General features: G+C 43.7%; 2 protein-coding genes across 2 annotated transcripts; one reads left to right on the top strand and one right to left on the bottom strand.

Moving 5' to 3' along the window:
* Positions 1-6,400: 6,400 nt before the first annotated feature.
* cracd (capping protein inhibiting regulator of actin dynamics) lies at positions 6,401-12,624 on the top strand (the record flags this gene model as incomplete). Its single annotated transcript, XM_080860469.1, has 7 exons — positions 6,401-6,499; positions 6,697-6,852; positions 6,976-7,170; positions 7,413-9,702; positions 11,480-11,667; positions 12,110-12,263; positions 12,464-12,624. The coding sequence occupies exons 1-7, from the start codon at positions 6,458-6,460 to the stop codon at positions 12,622-12,624; spliced, it is 3,186 nt and encodes a 1,061-aa protein (XP_080716595.1). The 5' UTR covers positions 6,401-6,457.
* A 2,021-nt stretch (positions 12,625-14,645) lies between these two features.
* aasdh (aminoadipate-semialdehyde dehydrogenase) lies at positions 14,646-22,752 on the bottom strand (the record flags this gene model as incomplete). Its single annotated transcript, XM_080833065.1, has 15 exons — positions 14,646-15,059; positions 15,322-15,453; positions 15,906-16,031; positions 16,363-16,526; positions 16,745-17,615; positions 17,795-17,913; positions 18,009-18,378; positions 18,470-18,642; positions 18,852-18,958; positions 19,307-19,542; positions 19,699-19,891; positions 20,001-20,305; positions 20,494-20,614; positions 20,770-20,808; positions 22,562-22,752. 15 exons carry the CDS (start codon positions 22,750-22,752, stop codon positions 14,646-14,648), a joined length of 3,561 nt encoding a protein of 1,186 aa, XP_080689191.1.
* Positions 22,753-23,179: the final 427 nt, after the last annotated feature.

Here is a 23,179-nt window from a genome sequence, read left to right as displayed (position 1 = left end):
CTCCCCTTCACTCCTGCACTCTCCTCCCCACCACTCTCCTCCCCTTCACTCCTCCACTCTCCTCCCCTTCACTCCTCCACTCTCCTCCCCTTCACTCCTCCACTCTCTCCTCCCCTTCACTCCTGCACTCTCCTCCCCTTCACTCCTCCACTCTCCTCCCCTTCACTCCTCCACTCTCCTCTCCTTCACTCCTCCACTCTCTCCTCCCCATCACTCCTCCACTCTCCTCCCCATCACTCCTCCACTCTCCTCCCCATCACTCCTCCACTCTCTCCTCCCCATCACTCCTCCACTCTCCTCCCCATCACTCCTCCACTCTCCTCCCCATCACTCCTCCACTCTCCTCCCCATCACTCCTGCACTCTCCTCCTCATCACTCCTCCACTCTCCTCCCCTTCACTCCTCCACTCTCCTCCCCATCACTCCTCCACTCTCCTCCCCATCACTCCTCCACTCTCCTCCCCATCACTCCTGCACTCTCCTCCCCATCACTCCTCCACTCTCTTCCCCATCACTCCTCCACTCTCCTCCCCATCACTCCTCCACTCTCTTCCCCATCACTCCTCCACTCTCCTCCCCATCACTCCTCCACTCTCCTCCCCATCATAACACAAACACACACACACACACACACACACACACAAACATTCGTGCAACCATGGTGGAAAACATCTCCTGGTGCTCATGCCTCATTTTTTCCAACTTCTACCACAGACAAAGATCGCCATTACTATGGCGACGGACCCCAAGGAAACTAAGCACGAGGCGTGTTTAGACGTAACCATATCCGAAGTCCCAGGTAAACAGGAGAGAAGCCTTTTGGGCCTCTTCTTAAAGAGACAGCACCAATTTGATTACATAACAGCAAGATTGCAGCATTTCTTTGGAGGACACCAGTGCTTCTGCTCTGTTGCTGGTGCTGTTTCTTTAAGAATCTGCATGGTGTGGAGGCAATGGGGTGTGATCAGATATCCTCACACAAACACCCATTGGTTAATCGTGTGCTGTGCAAAGGCCTTTTAAATCATTGTGTTGGCATGTGTGTGTGTGTGTGTTTTTTTTGTTTGTTTTGGTATGTGTGTTTGTTTTCCTCCTCAGCTCCAGATCTTTCATAAATAACCTCTTGTGTTGTTTACCTCTTTACAGGAATGATATGCATAGTAGATACAACTGCCAGAGAACATATTCAGAGAATCCATTATTATAGCTAAAGCCACTGGGGTAGGGTGAGGTTCCCTGGTGTCTCTGTGGTGTGTCCACAATGCATTTTTTGATACAGAGTTTGAAGGGATAATAGCTAACATAATGCATTTCTGTGTTCAGACCGCATTTCAGTCATTGTACTTTTAATAGTGTATCTGAAGCCCGTGTAATCAGAGTAGTGCTGTCCTTTCATGTGCCTGATTTCCTCTCCCTGGCTAACCCTAGATGACATCACTCAGTTCAAGGTTCACTCAGGGTAATACGTTTGAGTGCGAAGGCTTGCAAAAGTGGGGCAGTGTTTTTTTTTCTTTTTCCGTGTGCTGTCCAAACGTAGTAGTACATGTGTGGGTAGTTTGTGCCACTCTCTGTTATTGTTCCTGGACAGTGCCCCCACTCTAATCTGCCCATGGGCATCTCACATATAGGTCAGTCTTTAGCGCAGAATGTTACTTAGTGCTGACAGTAGACAAGAGATTGATTTGATTGGCCACATTTCATTGTTGTTGTCACAGCAGCTCAATATTTTCTTGACGTCCGATAGCTGGTCGTTTAGTGTGAGAGTCTGTGTGTATGTGTGTCTGTAAGTGTGTGTGTGTGTGTGGGGGGGGGGGGGGGGGGGGGAGTTGTTGTGTCTGATTTGTGTGCTGAGTAAAGGGTGCTGACTGGGGGTTTAGCATGTGGAGAAGTGGAACGCAGGGTCGAAAAGGAGACTGATGTTGGAAGGTTTGGTGATGAGTGGGTCACACACACAGAGTGAAGGGGAGACAGTGTGTGTGTGTGTGTGTGTGTGTGTGTGTGTGTGTGTTTTCGGCAGAGCATGTGTCCTTTGCGCTTACACGCTTGGCTGGCTGAGCCCACCGGGGGCGGTGCATTGTGGGTCACCATAACAGAGCACAAGCAGGGAACAGGCTGTGACAGAGGGATGGAGAGGGACAGGAAGAACACTGCATCATAACTGCAGTCTTGAAGTACAGTGCGGAGTGAGAGGTGGAGAGAGAGAGCAAGAGAGGGGGAGAGAGTGTGTGTGTGTGTGTGTGTATGCGCACATGCAAGCGAGCATGAGTGTGTGTGTGTATTAGGGCTCAAACACTGTGGAAAACATCCAAATAGTCCAGGTTCTGAAGAATGATGAGTTCTTTCTAGGGGAGAAATACTAACCCAGAGAGATCCATTCAGAGTAGCTTTAATAATTGGGGTTGATGAATTGTTAGGCCATACAAAACTTTTATGAAGCTGGGATCTGTAATGTGGCACATCTTGACGGAGTGTCATTATGAATGGCCTCATGTCCAGATCTCATTGGCAAGAGTACATTTGTCAAGCTTTTACGACAGGCAAGCTCTTAAATTCTAGATCGGCTTTCATCAGCATTGTGAGGGAGATGTTATGCAAGGTGAGAAACACGTCATGTTGGTGTATGATCTACTGCACCATGGATCTGCACAGGGTATAGAGTGCAATAGTTCTGTTTTTGAATACAACATTTCACCAATTCTGATCAGGCTACCTTACACAAAAACGAAATGTTCCTTATGTGACAATATAGATGTATAGAAATCATGGAAATTATGCAAATCAAATGTCTTTGATTTTTTTCTATCAAAAAAGTGTCACTGACAGTCACTGATGAACACACACAAACACAAATGGAAGAAGAGGGCTGGGCGCACACTTTTTTTCTTTTATAGTTTCCCACAATGGGGACGGCCCAGTGACACTCTCCAAGTGAAACTCCACACGCGTTTCTACTTTTAGTCCGGTAAGAGATACCCCTGATGCTAAGAGTGCAGAGAGCGTTTGTCTTTACTGTGTGGTGTAGTATGGCCCTGTAACCTCAGACATATCACCTGGGCCCTCCCACCGACCCTCATAGAGCTCTCTGTGTGTGTGTGTGTGTGTGTGTGTGTGTGTGTGTGTATGCGTGTGTGTGTGTGTACAACACACAACACATGACGTAAGCAACGCTCTTTACTCCATCATCTTACCCGAGTGGCACAGTCATTAATAGGAAAACAAAATTATCGCATGGTGCCTTAGATAATTCCAACAGACACACACTGCAGGAAGGGGATGGAGTCGGTAAAATGAGACGCATTGAGGGGTGTTGCCGCAGCTGGGAGGAATTGTGGGAAATGGATAGGTAGAGTAATTTTGGGTTGTGGTAATGTGAAATGACGATACCTCATTATAAGACTGGACTATTGGTGTAAAGTTCACACAAGAGCAGTGTGGATTGTCTACATGTGGTTTTAGGTTGCGTCTGTTAAAAAGAACAATAATAATTCATGCTGTGGCCACTGCATGGATTTAACACTATCAGTATCAGTACCAGTACCAGTAACAGTAATTGGCAAGATAAAGTTTACAGCAGTTTAGATACCACAAGGACACAATAATTCCCACGCTCCCATTAATAAGGTTGATGATGTGAAATGAGAAAACTATTTGAATGAGCATTTTTTTCACTTTGAAGCATAAATCCTGATGGATGTTTTAAAGAAATATCTTCAGGAAAGCACGTGGTAGCCTTTGACATGGGTTCCTTTTCTCTCAGTGGACTTAATAGTTGGCTGTAAAACTCTGTCTCATGGGGAAATAAAATATGAAACCAAAGGTCCTTCTGTTATCTTTCATTGATCACAACAATGCGGGAAACTCACTCACATCCTATCAGTGCCAGAACAGAGTAATCTCTCCTACAGAGGCTTTCTGGAAGGTAAGGCATAGAAAATATCTTATAGTAATCATTTTATATTTGAGGCAAGGAGCTAGTTAGTGATCTTATTTTCCTCACTCAGGTTAGTCTGATGAGGTCATGGGAATTATTGTAACCTGAAACTTCATCTTTGTGTTTGTGTCCTGGGGATCCACAGTATGGCACTTCTTTGTCTTAATCTTACATCTTCAAAGTAATCAAAGGATTAACACAGAATTTTCTGCTGAGCTAGATTATTTAAAAAAAAACTGCCGGTTCGTAGGTTTAGGGATTAGACTAGGGAATCACTTCAGGATCACTTAAGACAGACTTTTATAGTTAAAATGCTTTTTCACTGGAGTTGGAGTAATTCTGTATGGCATCCTTCATCTTTGGATTCTTTTCCCTTACTAGTATTCCTTACTGTGTAATAGAATGGTTAGTATAGTATATGTATAATAGTATATGTATAGTTGGGTGGTGTGGTGTGGTTCACTGTACATAACAAGGATTAAGGTTGGCCTGTCAGTACATGTCCCCTGCGTTTTCATGTGTGGGTACATTAGGCTTTGCTCTATGTTCTAAAGGACTTTTCTATCTGGCTATCCCATTTTGTGGTGCTCAGAGTTGCTTTGTTTTCTAATTTAATCACAATACAGGGATTGGAACACATGCTCAGACTCAGCTCGTTGTGCTTAGACTTTCATTGGTAAAGTTTATTGAATGATTCACCTAGACACTTGTGTGCAGCTCATTACAAACGTCAATGAGAGCAAAGGACAGAGATTATGTATCTAAAGTGATACACCCAATGACCAGTTTAGTGATATGGTTTGTAAAGAGTGATTGTGAGTAACAAACTTAGACATCTGTCAATGAGAGTTATGTAATGTCTGTGGCTACTGAGTGAGATTGCGAGTGCCTTCCTCTGCCAGTAAACCCGAGCCCAGTGGTTCTGAGGTCTGTCTATCTATCCCTCCTCTGTTTGTCATCCGAGTCTGTGTGGAAGTTTCTTGTTTTCCTCCAGATGCAGCCAATGGATCTCTAGTTAGGCTGTTCTTCAGAACAAAGTGGAATCAGAACTCCTATTCCCCCATTGGCCTGACAAAAAACCCTTGCATAGCCTCTGTCTGTCTCTCTCTGGCAGGGATAAACACAGTGTCATGTGAATGTATATCTTCACACACCCCACTCAGTATGAATGTGCTCACAGACACACACTCACTAATACACACACACACACACACGAGATGAGGCACTAATAGGCTGATACGATAACATAAACTTGCTGAGGTGAATATCAACTCTATGTTCTGCACTTATAGAGAGGAGACGACAGGGCAAATTCCAGCCTTTCCGACGTCTCTTTGGGAAGAAGAAGAAGAGGGAGGGGACTTCTGAGAAGGGCTTTGACGAATCCAAACTCAAGCCCAGTCACTCTGTGGGGGATGTGTGCAATGGGGCTGTCTCAGATGAAGAAGAAGCAAACCAGCATCTGAGGTGAGGCAAGCTTAACTCTATTGGTAAAGACACAATGTATGGATTCTGCATCATAATGGTAGTACTCCTACTATGATGCTTTGTGTACAGTTCCATGAGGTACATTGTGATCATATGTGACAATATTTCATTCACACTGCTAGGGGTATGTTGGTGTTGAATTAACTGTATTCTGGCAAGTACTATAACTTTTGGTTTCAGACTTGCCTTACATTGAATTGCTGTGTATAGATAACATAATGTGTCTTCAGTATTAGTCACCTGATGATAATAGGATGCAGTTTGCCTTTTGGTTTTGTGAAAGGTTGTTATTTGAACTCAACAGCCAATCACATTACACCCCTCCTTTTCATGCTCCTGAAGCACCATGCTGATTGGCTGAGATTATTTATGGCCACTATGTCTGTTTCCCTGTTACAGAGCTAGGACTGATTATTTTTTGACTGCCAACACTGAACAGACAGTTAGAGGACTGAGGGGAGCAATTCGCAAAAAGTGTATGGATTAGAATGATAGACTACACCTTTAATGTGATAGAAGCAAAGCAATAATTACAAAAATGTTTATAATAAGCAACTGTCTTGAACGATGTCATCACATTCACAGTGCCAGCACTGCAGTAGTGCTGTATTAGACTGCTTTGGTCATAATGCTAACATGCTACATTTTGTAGCATGTGTTACTCACTTTTGTCAACAAGCTGTTTGTCTCCAATCATCTCCTTATATGGACTGAAAACATAAAACAGGCCATAAACACTTACTACTGCATACACACTTTCTCTGAGAATAGCAAACAGAAATAGAAACTGCAGCTTGTGATACAAACAGAGAATATGACACTAGAATACAGCGACAATAAATGGACTTGTATGACATTTGTATGTCCTCTGACAAAAGAATGTTTGTATGTTTTCATGTTTCCTGTAATTTTCTGTTCATTACATCTGTATATGTGTGTGTTTTCAGTGAAGTTAATCCCTTGGGGTCTCGAGCTTTGTCACATGACAGTATCTTCACCCCTGAGGACTCAGCTGAGAAGCCCAGTGCAGAGCAAAGCATGTCTCAGGAGAACGTGTCGGATAAGGTCCGCAGCCTGCAGGTGAGTCACCTGCAGAACACGCAGTGAATTTACACTAATTGTACATACACAAACATATACAAACACCCAAAGGCATGTGGACACTAACATACCAGAATATGTAAAACATGAAAATCTAATACATTTTGAGTTTGTACATTTCGTGTTTATATCAGTATTTTCTTCTATCACTGAATTATCTCTTTCATTGGACACAGAGGCAGATAGCTCAAGGTATAAAGTTTGGCCAGAAACCTCCATCGCTGAGGAAGAGTGAGGGTGATGAAGGCAGTTCAGATGAAGAGGAGGTCCCCGGAAGTCCTCTGAGGGTGATGGCACAGGTGGAAACTGAGCCTGCTGATGTTGAAACCAAGGTATATATCTGTTATAGTTCAGTATGCTGTGCTGTTACGTGTATGTATGTAAATGCAATGACAATGCACTCTTCACACTCTCCAAGCAGTGGCTATGAGTATGAGTATTGTCGTTCCTCCCAGGCTGCCGCACATGGAACACCTGGGAAGTCGCCTCGTTCCAAGCGCGCTCTTCCGCCAGAGGGAACAATCGAATCGATCAATCTGGATGCCGTTCCCCAGTCTGGCCCTCGACTGGATAATGCAGCAGCGAAACACAAACTCTCAGTCAAGCCTAAAAACCAGAGAGTGTCCAGAAAGCACCGCAGGTTCACTCAGGTAGAGAGGGAAAGGGGATGGTTATACCTCCTACATTTACTTTAGTAAAACCTTACACACAATGACTTACAACCAACATCCAGAGACAAGACATGTTGGGATGAATCATTTACTGTGCTGTTTCCTGAGAAGCCTATACGTAAAATGGCTTCAATAAAATAGTTTGAATGGCTGCCTTAAAATAATGGTTTAAATATTGATGAATTTTGATGATTATTTTTTCTTTTAAATCTCCCTTGCAGGAACTTCAAGATGTGAACCTCCCAGGCATCTTGCAGGAGGAAACAAATGCACAGCGGGCTGCAGAGGAGTCAGGTGGGCCTCTTGAGCACTCGAAGAAGCAGAGGCTCCAGGAAGATGAGCAAGACCAGCTGGAACTCAGGCGAAAGAGGGATCGGGAAGAGGGAAGACAGAGAGAAGAAGAAAGGAAGAAGGCAGAGGAGTTGAGGATAGTGGAGGAGAGACGCCTCATGCTAGAAGAGGAGCGGAGGCAAAGGGAGGAGGAGGAGAGACGGAAGAGAGAACAGGAGGAAAGGATTATCAGAGAGGAGGAGGAAAGGGTTAGAAGAGAGCTGGAGGAGACAAGGAGAAAGGAGGAAGAAGAACGGCAAGAAAGAAAGATGATTGAAGAAGAAGAACGAAAAAGAAGAGAGGAGGAGAGAAAGAGGGAAAAAGAGGAAAGGAGGCGTCTTGAAGGTGAGCGCCTGCGTCTGGAGGAGGAGAAGAAAATCAGAGAAGTAGAGGAGGCAGTGAGAAAAGAAATGGAGGCTGAAAAACGAAGACTACGGGAACTAGAGGAGAAACGAAGGAGAGAGGAGGAAGAACGACTCCGTGAGGAAGAGAGAAAACAATTCGCTGAAGAGGAGGAAAGGATGAAGGAGGAGGAGGAGAAGAAAAGACAGCAGGAAGAACGGGAGAGAGCGTCTGCGGGAGAGGAGTGGAAGAGGAAGGCAGAGGAAATGCGATGGAAAGAGATGGAAGAGCGACAGCCCTTCACCTTCAAAGTCTCCTCCGGGGAAAAGCAGATCCTTTTCCAGAAGGTCAATCTGACACCGGTTACTCCAGGCTCGGGCCAGCAGGCAGCCTCCTCTTCTGAAACAGGAGAGGGAGCTAAAGCTTCATCGTCAGCAGGTGCTGACTCGCCGACTCGCTCCTCGATATATGTGCCCCACACAGCCATCCTTGTTACTGGTGCCCAGTTGTGTGGGACTGCCGTTAATTTAGACCAGATCAAGGACACTGCCTGCAAGTCACTCCTGGGCCTGGGGGCACCAACAAAAAACAAGACCTCTCCAGATCGTAAATCTGGGAAAACAAAATCTTTGAATTTGTCTGCCGCGCCATCAGATCAATCCAGTGCCGCTGTGCTGGCAGAATGGGCAAGCATACGATCCAAGATCTTTAAAGGTGTAGACGAGGGGAAATACGAGGACAATCAAGAGCCCACACAAAGCCGAAAGGAGAACCAGAGCCAACCCACGAGTGAGGACCTCAACCAATCCCCGTTCCCCCACCCCAACCTTAGAAAGACCCTGTCCGCTAGCGCCAAGTTCTCCATCACCCCAGCACGGAAGAAGTTTGGAGACTCCAACAGGAACTCCGAGATACTATGTCAAGATGAGAGAGATGACAGGAGCACCGGGTCGGTCTCTCCAGAACCCTTCCGGCCCGGCCCATTGCCCCCCTCCTCTTCTTCAAAGACCCAAACCCGGGTCACTAAAAGCGTCCGAATCTCAGACAACTCCGAGGAATGCATGTTTGCCAAAGACCTGCCTTCCTTCCTCGTCCCCAGTCCAAACCAGGAATCCCCCATTCCTCAGACACCAGACGCAGACTTCATGAGCCAGGCGGACTCCGAGGGCTCTGACACCAGGGAGGAGGGTGATCAGAGGGACTTGGGGAGGGACGAGCAACCCTCACCTTTTGGGATCAAGTTGAGAAGGACCAATTACTCACTCCGCTTCCACAACGATCAGTCGACAGAGAAAAGGAAGAAAAGATACAGTGCTGGAGATTGTTTTGATGGGGTCCCCGGACCCCTCACCCCAATGGACCCAGAGTCAGACTCCTCTGTGTTCTCCGAAAGGTCTAGCCCTACATCCCCTCTCAGAGAGAATGTTGGTATCAAGCCAGCAACATCACCCAGTGTTGATACTCAAACAAAACCCAGCAGATCTCCGGTACCCTCCATGCGAAGCGAGAGTGAGCGGTTCATCTCCAAACCCCATGTTTATCAGAAACTCACCACAGCCCTCAAACCCTCAGATGGTGCCACCCCTCCACCCTCCCCACTCATCAAAGTGGGCAGAACGCCCCCTTCTGGTGACACAGGAGACCAGCAGAAAGGATCACTACATTTTCTCTGCGACGATGAGCGGAACACTGGAAAGGATGATGAAGCGTCAACATCGACCCTCTCGCCTAGAATCAGCCCTGTAGAGGAGGAAACAAAAGAGAAAAAATCTTTCTTTCCCTCCATCAGCATTCCGTGGAGAGAGAAAACTGACAGGAAGACTGAGCTTATCAAAAAAGGTACGTCACTTCCATTTCAGTTAGTGGTTATTTCTAGCCCCACAGTCTGATTGGTTGCAAAACAGTAAAAACATGCTGTAACAAGACAGTAGTAAAAAGGCACTCAAATATTTTAAATTATTGTAGCTCTTTTGTTTAATTGTTGTCTATGCAGTAGAACGATTGGGGTTATGTATTATTGCACATAACACAGTTATAATGATTAACTCCCTTCAGCTCCCTTTTAACTTGTAGATAACTTGTTGGTACAGTGCTCAAATACATAACAGTCTGGCACCATCTCATTTCAGTCTTTAGTGATTGGCTACACAAAAAATTAGATACTGTGGAAAACCAAACGTGTATGTGTTAGCATGTGTCATCCTGGCTTGGGCTGTAAACTTCTATGGGCGCGATCCAGCTCAGGAGGCTCAGAAAGTAATCCACCAAGCAGGGTATAAAACATTTTAGCCATAAAATCTCTAGGATCGTTCCCCTCAGTATTTTCTGGCAGCCCCAGCACTCGGAAGTTTTGACGCTTTGATCTCGATTCCAAATCTTCCACATTAACCTTAAGCACAACATTCTCCTGAATCCCGACTCTAGGTTGGATTGAAGCCCACCCGAATCATGTTCTATCTGGGTTATCCTGTCACTATGTTCAGATAGGCTAGTTTCAATTTCTCTGATTGTGGATGCTTGGGTGGATAATGTCGCCTCAATCGATTGGACTGATGAACGGATAGGATCCAGGGAACCATTTAGTAGAGTTGTAAATTCGCCAGTCATCGTTTTTCTAAGTTTGTTGAGTTCTTTAATCAACCTTTCAGTAGTGATGTGGTGAAGGGCTATCCTCAATGTCGACGTCTTGTTGGATTTTGTCGACCTGCCCGTCACTTCTGCCCTTTTCGAATGTCGATATCATACAAGGCACTCGAAATCAGATAGTAGATGGAGATATAGGGTATTTTGGTACAAATAATCTGAAAGTTATCGGAGCACAGCCAACGCATGTCTTAACACCACATTGCATAAGCGGAAGCCAGCATTTGTCATCTTGATCCAACATAATAATTTCTAAGCCACAAAGACGTGGTCAGAAAATGATTGTGAAAATTGGTTATACACACAACAATTTGTGCAAATAATTAAACACAATATGTGATACTCTAACTGTTCATAACATGGTTAAGTTATTGTGTAGCAGGGAAACATATGTAGAGACTGACTTTAGGTAGTCTGACGATGTCATACTCATAATTCTAGTCAGAATATGAGTCTGATACTGCTCCATTGGGCTGTGATTATGGGGCGTGTTTCAAACGAAATGCCTCTTTGCTCGATTGGATATACCTAGAACCAGTCAGAGCAACGTATTATGACCATCGGGGCCATCTTATACATTCAACCTTTACCGGATCCCGTAGGAAGGACGGCAAAAACATCTTTACGATAGACAAATACCTTGAAAGCGTGTCTCTGTTCCTCTTTCAAAATGAATGTGCTCTCAATGTCTTCTTAAACAGACTTGAATCCCCAAATTGTAGGTCTCCAGCGACAGCCATGTTTATGAATACGAACTCAACCCAAGCGTTGGTGACGAAGTTGATAACGTTACGGTTGATCATCTGCCTATCATCGTATAAAGCCCGCCCTGACAATTTGATTGGTCCGGCAGAATCCTGCCTTCTGATAATTTCTCCCCAACGGAGCAGTGCCAGACCGAACTTCCAGGCTAGACTTTAGGTGCTTTGATGTAATGAATTTAGTTTTGTTTGTGATCCTCCCCCCCTTGTAGAAAAGCCATCACTGCAGAGTAGACACTCTCTGGACAGTTCGAAGGTGCAGGAGAAGGATGCGGCTGGCCCCCTGTGGATCACCCTGGCTCTCCAGAAACAGAAGGGCTTCAGGGAACAGCAACTGACCAGGGAGGAGCGCAAAACCCAACGGGAAGCCAAGCTGGCAGAGAAACAGTGCAGAGAAAGCGTATGTAACAAACATGTAACTGAGTCAGGGAGAGAGTGCATATGTGTGTGTGTGTGTGTGTGTGTGTGTGTGTGTGTGTATGTTTGTGTGTGTAAGTGTCAGTGTATGTGTAAGTGTGTGTGCGTGTGTGTTGGTTAGCGTTAGCATCTCTGTAATGTACACTACATTATTAGCCACAGATGTAATACAATCAAACTTTTCATTGGAAGAGCTCAACAGTACAATACATTTCAGATTTGTTTATAGTAATGTAGTGTTATACTAGAATACCGTTATTTGACAGTATTCCAGTTTACTTAATGACTGAAAGTCAAGTGGGGTCCAGTTCCAAAATAGGAACCCCCATATATCAATACATTGTTCTTTCTGGGAGAGATAAAAACAAAACATTCAAAGTATATTGGATAGAATTTTGAATACTCAAGATTGTCTCTCTTCACAGGTTGTAGTCAGTCCAACAGGGAGTAAGGGGAATAGAAACACAAGTCCTCCTAAACCACAGACCCCTGAGGATGGCAAGAGACCAGAAAGTCTGAAGAGGTTTGAACGTCGTGAGAACCTGAAAAAAGCCAACACCTTGCCCAGCTCTGTCACTGGTAGGAATCACAACTGCTTCAATCTCAGCATTACCGTTGTGTTAATCTGTTCAAGTTGCTGTGCTGTTTCAAACCAACAAGGCAACTGATACTCAATCTATAATTGTATCTTTATTCCATTACTAATTCAATGCCAACGTGGTCTCTCTCTCTCCCTCTGTGTGTGTGTGTGTGTGTTTGTTTTTGTTTGTGTTTACCAGTTGAAATCACAGACTCCACTCCGTCCCCGCCGGCAGTGAAGGAGGTGTCCAAGCGCTTCCCTCCTGGGGACTCGCAGCAGGTGTCCACTGAGCCTGCCTGGCTGGCCCTCGCCAAGCGCAAGGCCAAAGCCTGGAGCGACTGCCCACAGATCATCAAGTGACCACCAGCCTTGAACTCTGACCTCTGCCACAAAGCAAATAAGACCACCACACAAACACACACACTCATCACTTAGGCCCCGTCGTCATGCACTACTGGGACGAAGGCCTTGTGTTACTTTTGCCACCCTCATGCTCGCCAAATAATGACACAAGCTGATAATGTCCTGTACCTTTTTCCAGATGTTCATTCCACCTGGTGAATGTTCACAGAAGATCATGACAGCTCTTACATCACCACTGTGGTTACTGCACTATTCCCTACAGTTAGCCGGCTTACCAACAACACCAGTGTGTCATTAGAAAGTGCCATCAAAATTTGTTTCACGTCTAAAAATTGCATTTAAGTGGTTGTTCATTTGATAGTATTTGGAGTCCAGCTTTAGTAGATTCGAGAGAGTGAAGGGATGTAAAGACGATTAGAGACCAGGGTAAAAACTGGGGATATCTACTGAAAGGAGATTTGTTTCGCTGGACACTGCATTCATTCTAAATTCTTTAATCGAGGATCATATGTAGACATACACCTACATGCAGATGTTTGTCATTGTTACAGAACTTAAATCAGTATCCAGCAGCCAATCAGCTGCTTGCAAGCCCTCATGAGCCAATCATGTACCCATGAGTACTTAAATAGCCAATCACAGCCCAGCAACTTCACCACACATAATTAGGATATCTTCTCATTTTGTAAATACATGAGGCATGTTCACACATTTCAGACTTTGTTCACATTCTGTAAAGTTTTACATCTGTTTATTAATAATGTAGCCTAATGTATGTAATGACATTATGGGGGATTATTTTGGGAACTGTGTTTTAAGGGCTAACTATATCACTTGTAGTGAAAACCTCTTGCATCATTCTCGCAACGTGCATGAAAATAAATGCCGGCTACTGTTTTGTATTGTTTTTTTTAAATGAACATTATAACATGGCCTTCACCTTTGTAAATGTGTTGAATCAAGACAAACAAACAAACGAACAAAAAAAAAACACTTACTACATCTGACAGCATTACTAAGTACGATTCTCACTGTGTCCGTGAAGACTGTGACTGCTGTTATTGAAGCTCTTGTGAAATTCACCGTAGCAATGCTAGGTCACCTTGTTAACATAAGTAAGAACTAAAAAGAGAATCCGTCTCTCAATTGAGTCTCCTTGGCACAGTGTCAATGCACTGAATCACAGCGTTTGAGTATCGATCCGCTTCTTGCACAGTGTTTATACCGCCATGTGACTACAAGCCCTTTCCTTTGGGTTAAAACTGACTGCCTGCTTGTTGTAATACACACTGTTCTCCCTGTCGCAGAGTGTGCTATCTGTTCCCATACCATGCTAAACACCATGGCGAGCAAGCAAGAACAGATCGAAAGCTAATGCACCCACAGACCCACTAGGGCGGTATTGGAGAGCATGACTAAGGTTGATCAAAACTACTTTAGTAGTAAACTACGAGTTAGCAGGGCCTTGGTCTTTCACCTCCCACTTAATTTAACATTATGTATGTATGTATGTATAGAGTTGGCTCTGATGAATACTCCTCAAGAAGCGCAATCGCTTTGTCCTTTTGTTTTCCCCCCTTTGGTTGTGTGCAATAGTGTAGTGTAAACAGTGTTGTATGTAACATGGAACAAACTGGTTTGTTGATAATTGCACTTTTTGTTTCACTTAGAGCTACCGATGAGATGTCTCCTTAAGTGATGCAAATGTTATGAATTCTGTAGAGAAAATTAAAATATAATGTTGATATTTGTGTCAGAGGAAGTATTATGTCTCTTTTTATTTCAACTGAATGTATGTTACTATATATATATCACAATATTTATATAATTGGACAAAACCAAACTTTTGCTAATCAAAATCAGAAAATGTAACTTTATATAATCAATTATAAATTGTATTGATTCATAATCAAGTATAATGAATTAATCCCCAGTGTCCGGAATAGTACATCTAATAACCTTTATTACAATCTGTCCATAGGTATTCACATTGTCAACACTTGAAACAATGAATACTACTATGCAGACTTCATTACAGGGTCCTGTGTCAGCTCCAAGCAGTACACATAGTCATTGCGACACCCTAACACAAGGGTCTGTTCCCATACAACTGGGGAGGAGAAGAGCTCTCCAGGTAGAGACAGAGAAGCACACACAGTCCCATCCTCTCCGTTTAGGACCCAGACCGTCCCATCTGTCGAGGCGACGGCCACTAATATCTGCTTTCCTCCTGGGAGTCCGTGAAAGGTGAAGGGGCTGGAGTACAGCTTCCCTGCTGTCTGAAACTTCCACAGCAGCGAGCCATCTGTGCAGCTCAAGCTGTACACACAGCCGTCATGTGACCCACATACCAGCCGCTGATTGGATGCTGGAGGTGCTGACACAACACAGGGTGATGAGAACACTGGGCCATTGGTGGTGAACTGCCATAGCTGTTAGGTGGGAGAGGTTTTGAGGAACAGAGTAAGCTGCTTTTCTGCTTTTTGCACTGCTGGTTAGATGCTAACTGCATTTCGTTGTCTCAGTACTTGTACTCTGTGCAATGACAATAAAGTTGAATCTAATCTAATCTTGAATCTAAAGACAGAGTGCAACATACACAGAAAATAACACATCATTAGCATAGGTTCTGAGACATGCATGGATGCATAGATGTAGAGTATATCACATATACAAGCTCTTGAGCTCTCTTACCATTTCACCCATATGGCTGAAGCCAGAGACGTTTCCGTCCACTGAACCAATGAAGACACAGCTGCTGGAACAGCAAGGGGAGGAAAAGAATGGAACTTCTCCAGTGTGCGTCCACACAGGGGCGCCAGTAGCCTGTAGTTACAACGAGGGATCACTTTTCCAGCTATGAGATAAACCTGGGATCTTAGGTATCAATTTTCAAGCTAAGAGATGAAACCTGGATATTTGTTGATATTACTTCCATAGATCCATCACAAAATATACAGGATGTTTCCACAGCATATATAAACATTTACAGAAAATAACAATCAGCCTCCAATGTTCAAAACACAGTCAGAGCAGGTTTTTGGCTGTGTTCATGTCTTGCCAGTGGTGGCTCTGGATGTTATCTACATCTGAAAGCCAGTGCTACTTCATACACTGAATGCGAAGATAATAATATGTAAGAATGTCCCTATCCTTGCTGGACTACAGTGATGACTTGGTAATATGAAGGTGTTCCTCTTTTACCCTGCTAACAACGCTGTTCACGACTGTATGAGTGTGTGAGAGAGAGTGAGACAGACATGACATCAGGCACTTACTGAGCTAAGACACAGTAGGCGACCCTGTAGCGTTGCCGCGAACAGCAACCTAAGAGAGGGGTGGAGGCAGGGAGAGGAGAACACTCCACCACCACCACAATGGTGCTTCCACACACACGTCTTCAACTGAAACAAAAACAAACAATGAAACACACAATGAAATACTAACAATTGTGATGGAAATGGATATAGTCATATAATTACCACTGCATTGCAAGCATGTATGCTCTCTTGTGTGTGTGTGTGTGTGTGTGTGTGTGCCATGTGTATTGACAGTCTGGCCTCACCCTCACACATGGCCTATGCTAAATAAGCTTCACGGAACCTTTCCAGACACCCCCTCTCCCCAAGGTGATGTAATACACACTACATTCTGCACACTACCTTCGCTTAAACATAAAAACACACTTCTGCACACGGACATACACAAGTTGTTGTCACAAGTTTCCTGCAGTACCTCTGGGTTTAATGCATACACATGACCATCATGTGAGCCCACTATGATCAGGCCACTGACAGGATCTACAGCAGGACTGCTCTTTACAGCATCCTTTGTCTCAAAGGTCCACCAGGTCTCTCCCGAGTCAACACGCAAGAAATACACCTGTCCGTCGTAGCAACCTACAGTGCGGCACAGAGAGAAGATCAGACACAAGACAACTCGCTGAAATGAACACAAACAAATACAAAATCTGGCAAATGTCGTTGAGGTATAATGGAGCCATGGCAATATACATAGTATGAGTATGAGAAAGTTTAACAGCCACAGGATTATTTCAGCATCCATATATCCCTTTATTTTCTTGATGTCATGATTCGAGGCATCTGTGGACACTGACCCACCACAACCAGAGTCCCACAGGCAGAGATGGCAGCTGAGGACTCCAGCCTCTCCCCGAGTACCCGCTCCCAGCGCAGCTCTCCACTGCCCAGGTCCAGCGCCTGCATCCTGTGGGAGTGGGACCCGATGAAGACTGTAGCAGCACCGGAGATGGACTCCACCAAGAGGACCGGAGAGGCGTCCACACACCTGCCTGTGTCAGAGCTCCAAAGCACTCTCAGGGACAGGCTGTCCTCAGAGCTGCCTGTTTGTAAAGCTGAGGCAGCACAAGGGACAGAATCACTTGAGTTCTTTGGGGGCCTTGACATGTGAGGAGGCATATGGTTCTTATCATTCTTATCTACAGGCGTGGTGAGGGCAGTTTTTGCTGAGTCTATCTGTTGTATCACACATTCATTTGATGGACTGGTATTCATCCAATTGCTTTTTTTGGTCTTCTCAGTGGTACTTATGTTCTCACTTGCATGTGAATGACCAATCTTGACAACCTCTCCTGCTCGCCGTACTACATATCCCACAATCCTTGTGTCAGAGGCTAGAGCAACTCTTACAGGCCTAATTGATGTCACAGTCATGAATGGATCAATCTGTCTCTTGGGAGGAATAGGAGAGTGGGAATCTGAATACTGTCTCTTGGATGCAACATGAGTGTCTAAATCAAGCTCTTCGGGGAATGTTGCCATAGTGACATGTCTAAGAATGTCTGAGTAAGAGCCATCCAGTACAACCTCCAGTAGCCCTGCTGAACTTATCCCTGTGACAACGGAAATGCTGTCACAAAAGCGCAGAGCCTGGAGAGAATCTCCTCCGCTCAGCAGGAAGTTGGAGTCCGCCCCCACTGCCACATCTTCAGACAGACCAAGCGTCTCCTGAGGGGTAAACACACAGAGAAGCACTTACACACATTCCAAAATAACACCAGTCATGCCAAAGCTTGAACAGTATCTTATCATTTCATATTGAGAATTGAATCATTCCTGTAGTGTTTACTGTTAATGCAAAATATGGTGTGGTAAAACTCTTTTACTCCTATGACCTTTTACTGTACCTTCCAGAGTATCTGCAATCTTTTCCTGAATACGTCTGGTGACAGCCTATTCTTCTGGGTTCCTAAACGCTCTCTGTGCCTCTCATACATTATCTTCAGTTCCCCAAGGGCCACCTTACCTAAAAGAACACAAGGTCAAACTGCTTTTTGAATAGTCTGAACAGCTTATTAAAAAGGTGTGAGGCCTCTAGGAGAGCAGAGCAAGCCTCTTTACCGTGTGAGGTGAGTGGCAAGGTTGGGATGAACACCAGAGAGTCTGGGACGGCGTGGCCGGGCAGAAGGTCAGACAACCTGCGCTGGATGCTTCTCTGCAGGTCTGCTGGAGCAATGGCACCATCACCGCCAGATTCCGTTTGGTGAGCGTCAGAAGACACTGGGCGGTTTCCATGATTTATGGATGTAGAAGGAGAGTAGGACACAGGATCTTTATTGGGTTTCCTGAGGGACTGGTCTCCCTTGTGAGTGCTGGAGGCTGTTGAAAGTGCCTCTCTGCGTGAAGGAGATGGCACAATGAAGGCAACTAGTTTGTTCCCCTCGCACAATCTCACAGCACAGGCTTCAACCTCGGTCAAACTCTCCACCACCTGAATGGAACAAACAGAGAGCAAAAGTACATAATTTCATCCTTTCTGTAACCTACATCAGGCCTCTTTAGCTTACCTAAACAGTTCCCACCTGCTGCACAGCATCGAGGTGAAGCTGCTGTCCGTGGCGTTTGACTAGACGGTCCTTCCTGCCAAGGTAGAAGAGCTGAGCATCTTGTATCATCACCCAATCACCTGTAGCACGCATGGTTCCTGTAACAGTGGTCTCTTCATCATCCAGAAGACACACTCTGTCTTGCCCACCTGTGTGTTATGAGTGAATCTTAACAAAACAATGTATTTGCACATTATGATCCACAAGAACTTCTTTTAAAACTGAGCAGCAGTTTAAGAGCAAATTAAATTTGCCAAAAGGAAAAGAGGGTTAATGATATTATCAGACAACGATTAATCTGATCAGTACTCACATCACACATTTACATCAGTCCAAACAGATAGTAAGGAGTTCTTACCTATGAACATCTGTCCCTCCCCTTCACTGACCAGTTGTCCTTTATCATCTCTGACCTCAACCACAGTGTCCATTAAGGGTTCACCAAGAGGCACAGAATCTGTAGTCCTAACAAGAGAGCAGCACACAACGTAGTCTGGCTGATCACCCTGTTTCATCCACACTAGCAAACTTTTATTTGCTTTCCATGTCTGAGTTTATTATATAAATATATCTGTGAGAGTTGAAAAACATCCACATCCTGAAATATATATAAATATATCTGACTGTGAGAGTTTAAATACATCCACATCCTGAAATGTATATACATTTATTTGACTGTGAGAGTTTAAATACATCTTCACCCTGAAATACGTATATATATATAGATTTGAATGTGAGAGTCAGGTATTTTAACAATAGAGCAGATACATTTTAAAGCTAATTTGTGTCAGAAAACGGCTATGGGACACTCACAAGTGGGCCAGGTCCATCTTCGAGACTCTATGGTAGGTTGCCCAGCAGGACACCTCTGTGGTACCATAGAGGTTGAAGATGCGTGTGCAATTCCCCTCCTGCCTCCAGCTCCTCAAGAGGGCAGGGGAGGGACAAGCTTCACCTCCAAGAGCTAGAACCCTCAGGGAGGAGCCAGCACTGAGTACTTCCTGCTGTAAGACACGCCTCCCAAAGCACCCAAGAAGAGTGGGTGTGGCCTACAACGCAGGATGCAACCTCATCACTGAATAACATGGTAATTGTTTAAGTTACTAAACAGTTCAGCACAACGTCCGCTGCTATACAGTTATAAATGCAATAAGCTGCTGGGAGAGGGACATCATTCTATATGTTGACTTCTTTAGCGCACTCACCTGTAAGATTGTTGTCCGGTGGCGTGTGAACAGGGCTTGGGCTAGACGGCTGGGCATCCTCTTGATGACTGTGGGTACGATAAGCAGCTGAGCTCCAGACGTCAGGGCCAAGAACATTTCCACAACTGAAGGATCGAAGGTCAAAGGAGAGGCCAGGAAAACAACATCATCAGCAGTCACCTCAAAAAGGGCCCTGTGAAGAAATAATGCATGCAAATCATAACTGGACAATTGTAGTTTCATTACTACCTTCATTTCACAACATCACAAAGTGATGGCAGTGTCTTAACAGTCATACAGACCTGAGATGCCTGATGTTGGACACAATACAACCGTGCGGCACTCTTACGATCTTAGGCTGTCCTGTAGTGCCAGATGTGTGTAGAGCATAGGCCAGCTGCTTCTGACAGTCAGTCATTAAAGCTGATGTCTTGAGTACACTGTTGGAGAGGACTTCCTGTCCCTGTGCTTTCTTCTCTGCCTTCATTCCTTTGTTTTGAGCCTCAGTTGATGGCCTTCCATGTATCCTGATTAGAGTTAAATTCTGTGTTGGCCACTCTGCACAGATGTCGAAAGTGAGGTGGCTGGAGAAGTCTGCCTGAAATTGCTAATTTCACAGAAAAAGAAAAGATAATTTAAGACCAGAGATTTCTCATAATCATACACGTATATTATAACAAATAGGAAGAACAGTGTGCAGAGAGTAGATTCAACACGCCAGTGCTATTCCTGGTCCCTTTTTGGATTCAGACACACTTCAAGGAAAAATTTGATTGACCATCGAGACACCTTTACCTGCAGGAGTTCGTTCTGAATGCAACAGTATGTCAGTTTACATTGGCCAAGGATTCTGACTGTCTGTACAGGTGGCAATTCGGGGTTGAGTGGCAGATAGGCTGAGGGTAGCTGAAGAATACTGTTAACACACACACACACAATAATTGTGAATACAGTGTAAACACAGAATGTGAATTCTAGATGCCAAAAGATAGATGATTGAATCAGTCAGGCTCCAGTATAGTATAGGTTACGGAAGCATCAACGGAAAAGTGGTAGGACTTCCAATCGTACCTCAGTACCCAAAGAGGGAGGTTGACATCGGGATAGCACAAGGGTCATTCTACAGATTCGGTGCCGTTTCAGTAATATCAGTGTCCCAGGGCTTACTACTGTTATAACTTTACAGAACATTGATCAAACTAAACTTAAACTGCAGCATTTAAAGGTTTCATATGTTTTTAATATGCAATAGACATTAAATATTTAAAAATATATTTATTTCATTATTTTTCTGTTTGCTGTTCTTATGACTATTATGAAATCTGCATGTCCCCATCAACCATCATGAAAATAGCATGATGCATTTTGAGTATACAGTTTAAAATAATAATGCTTTTTTTTTGTTAAATTCAATCAAAATGTCATCTTTTCATGGATCATTCATTTTCTCAAGAAAAGAAATTGCATTTTCAGAGACATTTTCTCATAAATGTAGGCTTGTAACCCTGTCCTTGCGTTTCATTCAACCCCGTAACAAAAACATTCCCCCCAAAAAAAATAAATAATGGTTTGATCCTTTTGACATCATTTTTGAGTAAGTGACATCATCAAAGTCTTCACAACTGGATGGTGTAACAAGAGGTAGGTGTGTCTCTCATTTTCTATGAATATTATACAGTTTTTATGTACATAAGGCCTTTGTCGAGCTCAGGTGTTCAACCCTGTTGAGGGGTAAACTCATAGCTAAGAAGGTTTTACGAAAAAAGTGCTTTCATAGCTGTTAAGTATAACAATATCTAAATTGATAAATGCCATGAGGCACACTGATAGCTGCTAGCATTCCAGAATTAACAACTATTAGCACAAAATCTTCAACCCCGTCACATTCAACCCCGTCACATTTTTCTGTTACAGGGTTGAACAGATTTGACAAATTTGCTATATTTAAAGTATATTGTTTGATACACATAATGTTTTGTTATTGCTGTGAATGCAGGTGTACAGTATCAACAAAAAAAAACTAAGAATTTCATAAGGTCATTTGAGAAAGTCAACAAAGAATTTCCAGGTCATTGACTTGTCTATGCTTTCAGATTCATCAATGGCAAAAACAGCAGCAAAAAGGCAGTAAGAAGTACAGGGCAAGAAGGAATACCGATCAAGAACGAAGGGAAAGGTACCTCAGGAGTGAACACACAAGAAAAAAGGACAAAAAAGGATAAAAATGTGGCATGTACGCTGCTTGTCCATTCAACCCTGTTACATGATTTTCAACCCCGTTACATGATTTTCAACCCCGTTATGGTGTTTCAGCCCTGTTTTGAGATGAATTTTGTGCTTTTTTGTATCAAATAAATAAGTTATGAAATCAAGAGATTTGTTTCATGTGTATTATATCAGGATAAATAAGTGAAGGTCAATTTGGTTGAAATTAGAAAGTCTCCTTAGACATTTCTAGCCTAAATGCGGAGATATTTGACAAATTTCATGATCATAACCTGCAAAGGCTGGTGTTTTGTCAGGTTTGTCAGGTTTTCTTAATTTTCTATTTCTTTGTAATATGTCATTATTTACAAGGGACATCTAAACTTGGAGATTATGCCAGAAGCTGCCCACAAGCTTACTTAAAATATGTATTGTTGAATTGCAAAATGGCCGTGACGGGGTTGAATAAAAGCAGGGACTTGTTTCAGAAATCTTGCAAAATAATAACTTAATTGTTTATGTTAAGGTGGGAAAAGTTATTTTCTATATACTAAACATATTACCACATCACATCAAATCAAAAAAAGTTTAAAATTGTAATGTACTTTTTTTCATCTTCCAAAATCTGAAATGGCACCGAATCTGTAGAATGACCCACAAGAGTCCAATTAAATGTTCGTTCTGTAAACTGAAGGATCGGAAAAGGTTTGTTAATCCGTTGCTTGCCGAGAGTAGCTCTTCGTATGTTAGCGTCGATACCCCCGTTTCCGTGCCATTGTTAAAAGTGACAGCTATTCTGTTGCAGTGAGCAGAAGCAGCCTCCTGCACCATTTCGTGTAGGGTGCCCATTTTTGAGGAACGCAATGGATCTGTGTTGTCCTTTATCTTTATTTTATTTCAGCGAGTCGCTTACATATTGTACTAGACAAAATGGACAAGCCCTGCAAAATGACATGCGTTTAGCTGCAACCATAGGTATCTGCAACATCCATGAAGTGCAGACAACATTCCCCAGCAGCCGGCAGGTTACCGACCATAATCGTGATAGTCGCATGAAGATTACGTCACATATGGCGCAGGATTCAAATTGTTGAAAATCTGTTGCGCTCTTTTAGTCGGTAAATGTAACTTGCTGCATGAAAACCGAATGCAAGGTTTTTGTTATACATTCGAATTTAATTCTTTTGTCATTCATTTTTGAAGGCATATGTATGAATGCTCAAAGATGGACCCAGAGATGTGGATTCAGTACAAGAAGAATGAAGACATTTTCAGA

This window comes from Sprattus sprattus, assembly GCF_963457725.1.
Source record: "Sprattus sprattus genome assembly, chromosome: 2".
NCBI lineage: Eukaryota > Metazoa > Chordata > Actinopteri > Clupeiformes > Clupeidae > Sprattus > Sprattus sprattus.
This window is presented reverse-complemented; position numbering and strand designations above follow the sequence as displayed.